This window comes from Heliangelus exortis, chromosome 3, assembly GCF_036169615.1.
Source record: "Heliangelus exortis chromosome 3, bHelExo1.hap1, whole genome shotgun sequence".
In the NCBI taxonomy this organism is placed as follows: domain Eukaryota; kingdom Metazoa; phylum Chordata; class Aves; order Apodiformes; family Trochilidae; genus Heliangelus; species Heliangelus exortis.
Genome location: NC_092424.1, coordinates 90,252,340 through 90,266,672, shown reverse-complemented (window position 1 = coordinate 90,266,672; position 14,333 = coordinate 90,252,340). Strand labels below are relative to the sequence as shown.

The window sequence follows — 14,333 nt, the reverse complement described above, 5'->3', positions numbered from 1 at the left end:
TAATTTAATGAGCTAAGCTTTACAAAATACTTTTATAAAGCACTTTGCAAATGTTGTCAACAAGTAAGCAACAGAGTACCAAAAGCAATGCTCAACACAGGGATCTGCCCTTGTTTACTGGGGTGGAAGAAATTTACAGCTTGGTGGCTCCAGGAACATGGTAATTAATGAAACTTAAGCTGAATTCTCAGGTCTGCAATTGATTCGAGGAAATTCAAGTTTCTAACCTCTATTTGTCTATAGTCACAGATGGCTTTAATTGGAATGGATGTCTTGAGTATACAATCAGGATTCCTTGGCTTCAGCTGAATTATTGCCTTTGCTCGCCCCACAAGGCCGGCTACTGTGCTCTTATACTGCAAGAGTTGTTCTTTTTCTTCCTAAAACAGTTAAGAAAAGAATACATTATAAGAGATGGCCAGAATACAGTGCTGCTTCTTTGATACTGTTAAGCTTTTCTTTGCCTGACTTCTTTTACTGTGTTTCTTAAAAGCGATAAATTTTTCAAGAACAAAGTATCTTTCTGAAGGCACTGGTCTCTCACAACATCTGGTATCGTAAAGACAAAAAAACCCCAAAAAACCCAATAAAGCTGTATTTTCAAGTTATGAAAGGCAGTCATTACACTTGGATAGATGCAATCATTTAATTTTAAATTCTAAAAGTGTAATTTGTTTTCCCTCACTTTAAAGGAATAATTTTAATACGGAGATTTTATATGCAACTATAATCTACACATTTCTTCTTTAATTGTAACTCATGTTAATAGGATCTTTGAATTCTTACCATAGACTCCTGGACAAGGTCTTCCAGCCTATGAAGGCTGCTTGATCTATCACAACTGTATTTTCTGTATATGGTATCTTTCAAATTCTTTAAATATTCCATGGCTTCTTTGGCATCACTGAAAAACTAGGATAAGATAAATACCCAGGTTATTTTTAAACAACCTAAAAAGAATACAGTTACACTATGAAGTTTTCTTTGAGTGCTGTCTTTTTAAAAATAATCTTTTCTAATACCTTGAAGAGACCCCTGCATCATAAAAAAATTTCATGATCTCATGTCTAAAAGTAACCTTCAAAAGGCACACATTGTAACACCAGTTATTCTTGGTATCATGTACATGAAAAATTAACTCAGCAGTAACTGAACCTTAATTACTGTTCCTGTAATGGAAAAAAAAATCTGAAGTTATTCTTGCTTCCCTTGGAATTACAATGATTTTCATTTATAAAGAACAGATAAGGCCTACAAAATGTGGTGAAGTAGCTGCAAAATTCAGTGTTCTCCCTTGGCAATCAGTAACCACCCTCCACTCTACGTTATCTGCAGAAGCTGTATTGACAGCAGTTGTTCATGACAGGAAGAAAACACAGCTTCATCCTCTGAGTTCCTACCTGTAGCTGCAGCTCTCTGAAAAGATGTCAGGCCAAATTTTCATCAGAACTGATCTGACTGTGGTGAACACAACTGATGATCTTTCAAGCTTCCTTCCATCCCCTAACTTTCTGTGATTCTGTGGTAGCACCATGGGTGCATGGCTCATCATCTTATGATTGCACATGACAAATGTCAATTCTACAACTACTGTGAGAGAGCAACTAGCACTTTTGGTATCATTTTCTGACTATGAACAAAACTTAAAACATTTCACATTTTTACTGATTTACTTTCTTACCTCAAAATATGCAGCATTTTCTCTCAAATGTTGTTCAACACAGTGGCAGAGCTGAAGAATCCAGCTCCATTGTGTCTGCATTGCAGCTCTGTAGGCCTTTAAGGAAGGAAGATGTATTTTACAAAGGAAACAAAAATTGAAATGTGTATACCTCTATAAGTGAATGTGTATACCTCTATAAGTTTAGGAAACACAAAAGAAATGTAGCATACATGAGCATCTATATAAGCTACCTCCTCACCCTGGAAAAGCAAGCTGCTGCAAGGGAAATTCCAATTAGATGTGAGGAAAAAAACCTATCACTACAGCACAGTCAAACACATAAGAAAACTCACCCAGAGGGGCTGTGAATTCACCATTCTCAGGCACATTCAGAATTCAGCTGAACAAAGCCCTGGCACTACTTTAAGCAGGGGTGCTGGACTATCCCTCCTGACATTCCCTCAGCCTAAGCTCATCTATGATTCTGTGTCTCTATCTACTCAATAAAAATCGGCAATTAAACACTGCATACACAGTAAATACTTGTGTAAGTATCAGGACTTTTGCAAATATATAATCTTGTGTCGTAGTTGCACAGGAATTTAAAGAACATAACCCTACTCGAATGATGCCTCCCGTCCTGTCTGCAGGGTGCTGCCACTAGAGATGCGCTGTATGCACGTTCACCAGCAGAGGGTACTCTTGACTAAGTGAAATCAGCCAAAAGTCAGTTTTTCAATTCCGTAGAATTCTCAGGGATTCAAAAGTTTTTCCATTGGCTTCGAATGCTTTCAAACTGATGCATTCATACATGGATTCTACTGTAGAAACGGCACACTTTTTTTTCCCTTTTAAATGTCCCATATATTGCAGAAATCAAAGCCTGCAGAGTCATCTTCACTGCAACAGCCTGGTTTCATAATCTAGTCATATATTATGTATTACACTGATAAGAACCCATTAAAACATACTTTTAAAGAGTACAACTCCCCACATCACTTAAAAAGTCATTTATTATTCTAAGTAAATCTCATAAGACAGAAAGAAGGGAGGAAATGCAGATGTCAACTCATTGAGCTGAACCACCATAAAAATCCATCCTCTCTGACCTTTTTTTTTTTTTCATTTTTATATAACAAAGCAGCTTTTTATGGTTCCGTTTTTTCCACCACCTACATTCTGTGTTTACTCTTTCTTTAAAGACCTACGGGGAAAAGCATTTTACGTTCTCTTTTGGAAATTTATTATCCTACAACAGCTACAATAAATTTTCTGTAAGCCTTTTACCTCTAACATAGAGCTTGATTTAAGACTGAAGTAAATCACATCGCCTGGTCAGATTTAACATCCAAACAAGTTTAATAATTCACTGACAAATAAATTACAAAAATAACCCTAAATCCTGAAAGGAACCCATATACTACCTCTACACTAGAAAGGCATTTCCGAAACTTCCTTCAATCCAACAGGAGAGAAACCACATAACAACTGTTCTGTGCCCTCCCTTTGCCAATGCAACTTGTATCAATAACTGGAAGCTATGTGCATGACCAGAAATGTCTGCACAGACCAACTCTGGAAATTTCAATTATAGACTTCAAGAGGATTCTCTATAAGCAGTCCATGATGTAACCATAATGTTACAGAAGTATTTTTCCTTTTTGGAAACTTTTGCTGAAGAGTAAAAAAAAGACCCTATTATTCAGAGTCTTGTTGCTACATTTACTACAACTTAGCACTTCCTTCTTTTCCCCATAAAATCTGAAGTCTATCAAAACTATTTTCTTGTTTATGTGCTGTTTCTACTGACTTACCTCAATGGTTAGCCTGGCTGGGTGATTTTCCAGTAGCAATTGCTCAGCTATTTCTTGTACTGATTTAATAACTTCCTCTTTTTGATCTAGTTCTCTCATTAATTCCTTTTAGCAGACAGAAAGAAAAAAAAAAAAAAAACGATAAAAATGTTTTAGAAATGTCTTAAATTCTTGAGGATTATTTAATCATTCCCTCTGGATTATACTAGCAATACATACTGCATGGTATTCTTTTTTTCTTGTTATATTCAGGTTTCTCTCACTCCAGTCATATGCAACCTCTTCCTCTTCCTTTTCATTCAGCCAGATCAGCTCTCTAGTAGCACGAGACACGAAATTGTGAAGAGTATCTAGATGCCTTTCCTGATTTCTTGATGTGTTCTTTATTAGAAAAAAAAAATTGACAAAAATCAGATTTTAAAGCTATTCCCTTATCAAAGATGACGTACACTGAAAAGCTGAACATTGAAGAGGTACAACAAACTTACCAAGAGTTTTGAATACTGACTCTCTAGCTTGTGCAATTTTTCTGCATAAGTGAGTTTCAGAGGGGCAGTCATCTGGATCTATATTCGGTATGAGTTCAAAAGACAACAAAAAAGTTAGATTCATTAAACCATTAGATCTTCTTATTTCATGATATATCATCTAGACATCAGTAGTAAAAGTAAGACTGTGAAACTCAGAGTTCTAAAATTCAGCATTAGTTTATAGGTCACCCAGTAAGAAAGTAACCAAAGAAATAAAGAATATGGTGCTGTACCTCACTGATTTTAGCTTCTTTAAGGCTGGATTCAAATTCCTCAATAGCTTTGTGGACATTTCTGTGATTTTCTAAATGGCTTTCAACGCTTGGTAAATCTGAACCCCATTCTGCTCGATCAAGTTGCACCTTACAAATGAGAAGAAAAAATTATCTATGATCTACAAGGAGTGAGAGTCACAATTAGAAGCTGTTACCATAAAGATTGCTACCTGCATTTCTTCCACCCAGCTCAATAGGTCCTGGACAAATTTCATGTTCACCTCTTCTTCTGTTAAATTCTGATCCACAAAAGCTGATTTCATAAGAGGTTTCCTTATTTGCATCAGTTTGAGTGTTTGCAGTGTCCCACTGTCTACTCCTGTCACATAGCTTTGAATTAATCGTGGTGGAATGCCTGGTGTATAAGCAGGAGTGATGGTTGGTGTCAGTCTTGAAGTAAGACCCGATGAAAGGCCAGATGTCAAGCTGGAAGAAGTCAAAGTAGGTGTTAAACCTTGGGTCATTGCAGCATTTATTTCAGGGGCTAGGTTTGTTGTAAATCCTGAGTTTAAGCTTTCTGTTATTCCTGATATCATCAGCCTTGTCTGTTCCGACGTCAGTGCATGCCCCTTGTTGTACACTGAAGAACATTCAGTCCGTATGGACATCAGCTCATCACGAAGCCTTGCAACCCTATTTAAATAAAAAAAAAATAAATTCAATCAATGCTTAAAGTTTATCATGCTGGACTGAGTAGCAATATGAATTCCCATGATCTCTTACATGTTAGCTGTACTTAACTATTTCTCAATAAGCATTCATATCAGAAAGTACAGGATGTGTCAGCTCATACTTACGTACGTACAGACAATACATGCAGAAATCAGGCAATGAATAGAAAATCAGCATGGTCTGGGCACTAGCATGCACCATACACAATTCCAGGGAACAATCAGCAAGCAAAAATCTTACAAGATTCTAAGCATTGCATTACATCAACTACTTGCTCCGTTCATTGCCACGGAGCCGTTAGCACTCAACCTCACCCTGCTCAGGACAAATCCTGAAAACCTTTGGAGCCACTTCTTCAGAAAATTGAATTAGGCTGTTTAAATGCATGGTTCTGTCAAGACTGTACACACTGACATATATTAGCTCATGTTATTCCACTTAGATTACCTGATAAATCTAGAGGTATAGAAATCTCACTTAGAAATCAAAGTTAGTGAATTCTAAAATCATTTTAGGTGCAATAAAACAAAGTAACATCTTCACTGTAAGCTGTCTGGTAAACATTAAACATTTTAAATTATATTCTGGTGAATGACTTAATTTTCACAACTGAGCACAGACAGCTCCTCTTGGTTTTAACACTACTTGTGGGCAATGTACTCACCAGAATACCTGATAATCTTTATTTGGTTACTGAGAGACAGTCTGAAAAGTTTATCCACAAACATATTTGAAAAAAATTGAGAAAGATTTGAAAATGTTGCTCATAATGCATGTCCAAGTTTGGGACATTTATTCATATAAATACATGGTAAAGTACCTTTGCACAAGCTGGTCTGCCTGATAATATTTTCCATCAATAAGAATTTGGGCATCAATCACTTGCTGGCGGAGAAGGTTCTCAGATTCAAGCAGATACCCAGCTATCTCTGCTTCATGTTGCAACTGGAGCCCTGACTCTAATCTCTTGGTGTCCTGAAGAAGTAAGAGAAAGACATTAAGCCCTGAAGCTAAACCAAAGAGAAATAATCTGTAAGAATTCCTAATTGTTTTGTAAAAAATCCTGATCTTGAAAAAATTACAAAGCATTTTATTTTACTCCCCTCTCAAAAAAAAACAAAAAAAACAAAAAAAACAAAAAAAAAAAAAACAGAACTCACTCTCGACAATTTTTGGCATTTTTTTAACGAAATGCTTAATTAACAGTACAACAAAAAAGAAAGTAGCAACTATTAGTATGCACTCTAAAATCCTAAATAAGTTGGGTTTTTTTTTAAGTAGCCATTCCACAGCAATAAATTCATGAACAAAAAGGATCACTGAGTGACTTACAGACTGTAGAGCATTCCGGGCAAGTATTAGTTTGTCCTCACAGGTCCTGCTGTCCCGCTGAAGTCTGTTTGCAATCTGCTGCAGCATTTCCAACCTAGGTGATGCCAGAGCATTACAGAAAAATACAGAAGTGTTAGAGTTACTTGTATTTACTATACATGTTGCATGACTTTCAAAACAACCAAACATCATCTAACACAAAATACAAATACCAAGTTACCTGTTTCCTTCTAAGGTGCCATTACCAAAGCTTATACAAGATTTAATCAGTGTAGGACCACAATTAACAGAAAGGAAATTCTCATTAGAGCCAACACTGGTTCGAGCACTAGTACTGTTGCTAAACAGTGAATCACTGCTATGATAGCTGTAACTACTGCTATTCATTTTCAGATCCACAGCACGGTCCTTCTGGCTGTTTACATTTGCTGAAAATAAAAAAGATAAAACTCCTACAAAATGTAGAGCTTCTAGGGATGAATTCACTACTGGCTTTTGAAATACTTAGCACTCCTTTAAATAAGCTTCAGTACGCACATTCAAAACCCTGCAATTAATATTCTGCCAGCTCTTCAAAGGATTTTACCTGGGGCTATGTACACTACCTTGCTTTTGGCTTCCCTACCTTGCATTAAAGCTTTGCAAGTACAGACGAGGCAGCAACAGGAGGGCGTCTCTCACAAACAGACATGCCAAATATTTTATTATAGTGTCACTGAATGTCTAAAAGCCAAACAAGAACTCAAAGAAGTCTTTGCAGACTTCTTTCTTAGACTCTTCAATAGAAAGTTTCAAAACAGAATGAAGTGAACTCGACACTCCATGGTAAGATACACAACACCTCCAGGTTGGGCTGATTCCTTTTCTTTCAAATGGAACTACAGAATGATACTGGGGCAATACCATGATTAATCACATCATAACAATATAATCTGAGGCACTTGTACACTATCCAACCCACCATAATTAGTCCAAATATACACGTTTACTAAATACCATGTCCCACTAATCTGTCCTCCTGCAAACTTCCATTCAACTTCTTTCACATTCAGAGCTAATTGTTTCTTGCTCTTCTGACCACAAAACAAGTAAGAAAAATCTGATCGCTGCCTTTAAGTTTATGTTTTAACTCAACCATTTTTAACTCAGCCATTTAGCTAGGGGTGTTTTTTTCAGCACTTCACTCTTTGCTGCTTTTCAGACCTCCTGAAACACCACACCCATACCATACCAGAGGACTGTGTTTACCCAGAAGAGCAAAGCCATAGACACACCCCTGCAGCAATGCCAAACTCTTAAGTTTTGCACACTAGGAACAAGTTTGGCACTCTCCTCACAGACACTTTACTGATTTTGATCCCATACACCAAGCTGGCCACACATTGTCTACCTGTGTTGATACTTTCAGTTATATTCACCAGACTTGCAGGCAAAGTTTTGGTACTTGCCAAGTTTCAGATTAACTGGGGTCCCTTTTTTGCCACAACCAACTCCCACCCCAGGAGCTGTATCAACATCTTGTATTAGTAAGATGCACTAGTAACCAGTACAACAAGCATAGATCAAGACCCTGTGTCCAGATAAACTGAAAAGTTTAACTTGATAACTAAGCCAGTGCAACTTTTCTCTCTTACTTTACAGTGATCACCAAGTAAAGCAACTATCACTGTATGATCACTTTTAAGTGTTCCAGTCCTGAAATATGGGAAGTTTATGTTTGTATTTGTTTACCTGTGCTTAGTCCATCTGAATATAAAGAAATAAACTAATGTAATTTATATGCATTCTTAACAAAGATAATCTAGCTTTCTGCAAGAACAAATAGAATTCCTTTTGGGGAAGGCTGCACTAATGGCTTTCAGCAGGTGAGGACAGATAAACCTGCAAGATCTAGCAGGCTGTCTTTCGTCTGCTGCTTTCCAGTGTTCTGCTCTGCATGGTGGGGACGACTTTGCTCTCTTCTATAGGAACTTCTTTCTCAACAGGATGCTGTGAATCCTCACACTGAATCTGCCACACCAGTCTTGCTTTTGTGAGCATGACACATAATTACTCAACTCTGCCAATCTTTGAGCTCTTCTCTGGCTAAAATCTGTCTTCCTGAGGGGTTCCTAAAAAATGTCTGGATTCTTCACACCTAATTTCAAGTACCTAAACCAGAGAGAATGAGCACCCTATTGTCACTTACAAAGGTGTTTCCTTTGGATACCTAAAGTTAAGCTGAACAAATCCAGACACAGGCATCTGTCTACCTGCACATATAAGCTTGAAGAATAATTTACCTTAAAGTTAAATAAAAGTGTTTTAAACTTAATGAATGGATAGTACCTGTGTCTGTCACCAAACTCAAAAGAGGTACCACTGAAAGCAGAAATCCTCTAAGACTGAATCAACATTTCAAACGTGCTCAGTGTGTTATTAGTGATGTACAAAACGGTGTCACACATTCTGCTGTCACAGAAGACTACTACGCACTTTGCACATCTAAATGCTTTGTGTGCTCTTGAGTAAAAGCAACTTTTAAACACCCTCAGAAAAGGATATGAGTCCACAATGCTATTAAGCAAATGAAATACATATTTCATGTAAATGATCATAGAATCACAGAATCACAGAAATGCCAGGGTTGGAAGGGACATTACAGATCATCTAGTTCCAACCCCCCTGCCTTGGACAGGGACACCTAACACTAGATCAGGTTGCTCAAGGCCCCATCCAAACTGGCCTTGAACACTTGATAGGGAGGGGAGGACATCCACAACTTCCCTGGGCAACCTGTTCCAGTGTCCTACCAGCCTCATAGTAAAGAATTTCCTCATCATATCTGATCTAAATCTCCCATCTTCAAGTTCTAAACCATTGCCCCTTGTCCTCTTGCTACACACCTGTACAAAAAGCCCTATCCCAGCTTTCTTGTAGGCCCCCTTCAGATATTGGAAAGTCACTTTAAGGTCACCTCAGAGCCTCCTCTTCTCCAGGTGGAACAACTCCAACTTACTCAGCCTGTCTTCACAGATAGGTGCTCCAGCCCCCTGATCATTTTCGTGGCTCTCCTCTGGACATGCTCAAAGAGCAATATGTCTTTCTTACGCTGTGGACTCCAGACTTGAACACCGTACTCTGGGTGAGGTTTCAGAGGAGTAAAGGGGAAGAATCACCTCTCTTATCAGTTGTCTATGCTTCTTTTGATGCAGCCATAGTTGGTTTTCTGGACTGCAACTGCACATTGACGGCTCATGTTCACCATCATCTCAAAGTCCTTTTCCTCAGGGCTGTCCTCAATCCTTTCTTGTCCCAACCTGCATTAGTGCACAGGATCGCCTCAACCCAGGTGCAGAACCTTGTACTTAGCCTTGCTGAACTTCATGCAGTTTGCATGACCCTACTTCTCAAGCCTGTCAAGGTCCCTCTGGATGGCATCCCTTCCCACCAGCATCTTGACTTCACCACACAGTTTGGTGTCGTCAGCAAACTTACTGAGGGTGCACTTGATTCTATTGTCCATGTCACTGACAAAGATGCTAAACAGCACTGGTGTGAGTACTGACCCTTGAGGAACACCACTCATCACACATCTCCATTTGGACATTAAGCCACTGATCACAGCTCTTTGCGTGCAACCATCCAGCCAGTTCCTTATCCAATTAAGTCCATCCATCAAATCCATATCCTTTCAGTTTAGAGATCAGAATGTTGTGCAGGACAGTGTCAAATGGTCTACACAGAAGAGGTCCAGGGAGATAGACCTGTTGCTCTGCCTTTGTCTAAGTAGGCTGTGACCCCTTTGTAAAAGGCCACCAAATTAGTCAGGCAGGACTTGCCTTTAGTGAAGCCATGTTGGCTGTCACCAGTCACCTCTTCATTATCCACATGCTTTAGCAGAGCCTTCAGGAGGATCTGCTCCATAATCTTGCTGGGCACAGAGGTGAGACTGACCTCATCCTGAGGATGAGGATGTTGCTTATATGAAATCAGACCAAATGAGACAGAAATATTAACCTAGCTTGAATTAACTGTACAAAGAAGATGACTGTATTTGTGATTAAGTGCTTTGATGATCAGATGCTGTTAATCATGACCTTCTGAGACCACGTAAGTTGTTTCCATCTGGACCTGCTTCTATGAAGTAGATAAAGAACTTCAGGACCTCAACAAAGGCAGAAGAACTTGATACAGAAAAATAATGTGGACATCAATGGAAGGAAACTATTACAAAATGCAGTATGAGCTAAAACAACAGAAAATATACAAACCAAGCCTGTCAAACATTCACTTACCTCTCTACTTCAGGCCGAAGGGTCTTCTCTCTCTCCAACATGGCAATAATAAGCTTTCCCCATTCTTTTTCTATATCATTTGGATGGTACCCTTGAGGAAGTTTGATGCGTCCAAATTCTATCCAGACCTAAACAAATCATACATTTTCTGTTACTTTAAGCCACAGAAAGGGAACAGCTTTACATTTCAAGGCATTTTAAAACTTACCTCTAGCAATTTATATAGGCGTTTAATTTTTGATTTATCTGTCTCCTTTGGTGGAATTTCTGATTCTTTAAACTGTAGATACTGATTATAAAGTGCCTACAGAAACATAAAAACCATCATCAACTTTTATTTACAGTGAATACAACCTTACTCTCTAAAACCTCTCCTAATACTCTTCATAAGCTTACATTATCTTGTACTACTTGAGTTCTACAGAAAAAAAGATTAGCAAGAGGTTACAGATTTGCTTTTGATTGTTCATATGTTAGTAATATATTTACTGTATTTTGAAAAGGTTAAGGAGTAGTACTGTTCTACTACTGATTTGATAGTTTAAATCAAATGAGTCAGAAAGATAAAGTGGTATTGCAGCAAGGAGAAAGGAGTGTAAGACACCACACCTCACCTTCAATTCCACAGGACTGTTGGGAAATGTTCTGTCAGACATGATCGTGACATGGTGTCTGATCCACTGCGTGAGGTAGTTCACCATATTCTGATATTCAACCCATTTGACTTCAACATCCTACCAATGCACAACCCAGATTACAGATCAGAATATCATGTGAGAGCTCACTTTTGCTTTATCTTTGAAGTCTGAGGTCTTCACAAACAGAAAAGATATTTCTAAACCCTGCAATTCTGAAATATTTACTCGCTCCTTAAAGGCTCACTTAAAGCTTCCAAATAGATGATTTCACTCTTCAGTTTTGATCCCAAATAATTCCACTGAAAACACAGAACTTTCTAGTTGAAGAAACTTCAGATTGCTAAGAATCAGAGACATAATTTTAGGCCCATGACTGAAAATTAGTAATTTCAACTCTATGTTTCTTCAATCTCAGGTATATTTTTTTATAGTTAAGGTTTTTGCATAAGTGTTTTCATGTCCAGAACATGAAATAGCTGCTAAGTGTCTAAAATCTCAACCTACAAAATCATGTCAAAGCAAAGTGTGACATTAATCCTACAAAGATCCAGCTACACATTCTGGAGCTGGAACCCAGAACTCTATTAAAAAAGCTCACACACCATGCAAGTATTTTTCTCCTACTTACATTTGCACTGATGCCTTCACCACCTTCTGGTACTTTGGGAAATGCATCATAAAGTGATGACACATAAGTTATTACTGACTTCTCATCAGGTGAGGAAACATCAACATCTATAAAAGCAAGACAGAACAGTGCTTTATCACGTAGCTGTAACAATGCCCACAAATATGCTGCAACCTGCAGGCACACCGGATTTTAGGTTAATGTTAGGGTTTTTACAACAAAACCCTTTGCAACTATCTTACCTTCAGGATCCAGAAGTCTGGCAACACCAAGTTTTTCTGCTACAAAAAAAGCATGTTCTAAATTTGCAAGGTTGCTTTGAACAGCAACGGTATTCATGTCTATCAGGTCCGGCCTGTCAAATAAAAACAGTAATACTTGATTACAACTCTTTACCAGTTTTAAGTCATTGCTGTATTAGTAAATCAAAACAAGAGTGTGGATGGATATGGCAACAGTTTTCATTAAAAAAGGATTTCATTAAAATCATGTGAACAAGCTGAGGTCAGTGCTAAGTGGTAATACCAACAGCAGACAACTAATAATACTGTCAGTTCTTTATCTATAAGATGAAGTTTCTAACCATCCCTCTATAATTAGTATTTCCTTTAGGTTTATTATGTGGTACCAAGCTTTTAGATCTTGGAATTTTCAGGACAGTGTGTGACTGCCTGCCACCTTCATCACTGGGAATCCTCATAGCCATAACAACTGAAAGGAAGACTGAATTTATGAAGATGCTGAGCAAAAACCTGTTCCACTAGAGTCACAAGGGTTTGAAATCTGTGCTACTGGAAACCAGGCCCACATTGAAAAAAAAAAAAAAAAAAACCCTAAGAAAAAAAAAACAACATATAAGCTTTAGTGAACAATTCAGTCCTTAAGTTTTCCCATTTTTATTTATAGAGAAACTATTTTCTTAATCTTACCTAGTAGAAGCTTTAAATAATTTTAACAGAGAGAAATTAAACTGTTAAGTACAACACTGTTCAAAATGCATGATAACATTTTATTTGGCAACAAATTATCTTGATCTCAAAATGGTATTGTATTTGGGAAACTCAACAGAAGCTTATCTATGAATTAATTCCAAGAAGACTGTAAATAAAAAAATACTTTTTTCCAGCCATTTAGAATCTCTGGTTGCCTTGTGTTCTTCAGAAGACAAGTTTACAAACAAATAGTACTGCACCTATTATTTCTTGAAAGGACATTTAATTAATAATAAAACATAACTGGTGTAAAAAGAAATATAATCCTCCTAAACCACCAGGACTTTCCACTTCCAATATGCTTAGCAGGAGCATGACCAAGCTCATGCCATTCTTCTCTGAATTTCAGAGCAATGAAAACAATGCAATGAAACCAATACCATTCGTTGCTCTTAGCAGCACAGAAAATCCATGAAAAATAAAGGACAATACTAGAAAGGGAAAACAGAGCACTCCAGTCTCCAATTTCAACCACAATAATGGAGCCAGTATGAGTAATAAAGATTGCTTTCACAGCACACTTTTGACCAAAAAATCAGGTTTAATATAAGCTTACACTGTTAGTTTGTTGTTTTTTTTTCACCTGCCTTCTTTACATCTGTTTCACACTTGATAAAAATGTCCCAAGAATCACTTGGCAGCCTGCCTAACTCTTAGAACAAGCAATGACAAATTGTTGTAAAAGCTTTGACTGTTCCCAGAAAATGAGCTACAATCTGCAGAGACACGATCATCTCCTTAGAATAAAGCTTTCGTTTAGATGTAGAAAAGGTAAGGTTTTTCTCACTACATTACTGGTAAAATTAATACAACTGCTGTTGCATATAACATTATTTTAAATCACTACTGTGGCTTCATCCCCTAGCTGAAGAGCAGTCCACTCTGTGAGATCTTCCCCCAGTTTTAAAAGCACTGTCCTATCCTCACAACTCGTAACACCACAGAGTTACTCCAGTTCCCACTTAAGACAAGGGAAAACTGCAATGAATCCTGCTGTTTTCAGTTCATTATACACCTAACACACAGCATACTGATCTAGATTAAGTGTTCTATATTTATCTTAAGTTTTGATCTACCAGAAAATACTACAGAAAACAGCATTTTTCTCTTTCTTGCTAATGCTTGCCTTTGTTTGAAGCAGAAAGAAACTCAAGAGCTGCCTGAAAACAAGCACACTAATGACTCATAAGATGGAAAAGACAGGTATTATAACTTGATTCAAATGTACCTGGTAATGGGCATGGAAAGTGCACACTGCCTTGAGCTTGGTGCCTCCACCCTTTACAGGTCACCCTTTCCCTATACCAAGGAAGGATACATTGCAAAGCCACAGAAAAAGAGTCTTACCTCCCACAGCTCAGTAAGATATTTTGGCCCTATAAAAATGAATCCAAAAACCATGGCTCGGGAAATCAATGACTGACACATTGTTCCTTTTAATTAGGAGTGTTTACTCAAGACATTAAATAAAAATAAAAGCTGATTTTATCTACTGTGAGCTTGCAGAGATAC

The 14,333-nt window shown here is 37.7% G+C and overlaps 1 protein-coding gene across 35 annotated transcripts in view; it reads right to left on the bottom strand.

Annotated features, from left to right (window-relative positions):
- The window catches only part of DST (dystonin), a 288,534-nt gene that overhangs the window by 135,167 nt on the left and 139,034 nt on the right, over positions 1 to 14,333 (bottom strand). For 32 of the 35 annotated variants that reach the window (XM_071741656.1, XM_071741664.1, XM_071741658.1 and 29 more), the window contains 15 exons: positions 12,072 to 12,184; positions 11,830 to 11,936; positions 11,178 to 11,297; positions 10,772 to 10,867; positions 10,564 to 10,691; positions 6,287 to 6,380; positions 5,775 to 5,929; positions 4,453 to 4,915; positions 4,241 to 4,369; positions 3,966 to 4,043; positions 3,697 to 3,858; positions 3,478 to 3,582; positions 1,682 to 1,777; positions 787 to 912; positions 228 to 380 (listed from right to left, as the gene is read on the bottom strand). In XM_071741656.1, coding sequence (XP_071597757.1) covers positions 228 to 380; positions 787 to 912; positions 1,682 to 1,777; positions 3,478 to 3,582; positions 3,697 to 3,858; positions 3,966 to 4,043; positions 4,241 to 4,369; positions 4,453 to 4,915; positions 5,775 to 5,929; positions 6,287 to 6,380; positions 10,564 to 10,691; positions 10,772 to 10,867; positions 11,178 to 11,297; positions 11,830 to 11,936; positions 12,072 to 12,184 — 2,125 coding nt within the window. Of the gene's footprint in view, positions 1 to 227; positions 381 to 786; positions 913 to 1,681; positions 1,778 to 3,477; positions 3,583 to 3,696; positions 3,859 to 3,965; positions 4,044 to 4,240; positions 4,370 to 4,452; positions 4,916 to 5,774; positions 5,930 to 6,286; positions 6,381 to 6,506; positions 6,790 to 10,563; positions 10,692 to 10,771; positions 10,868 to 11,177; positions 11,298 to 11,829; positions 11,937 to 12,071; positions 12,185 to 14,333 lie in introns of those variants that run through there. The other 3 variants (XM_071741677.1, XM_071741687.1, XM_071741686.1) reach the window with 2 other exon arrangements.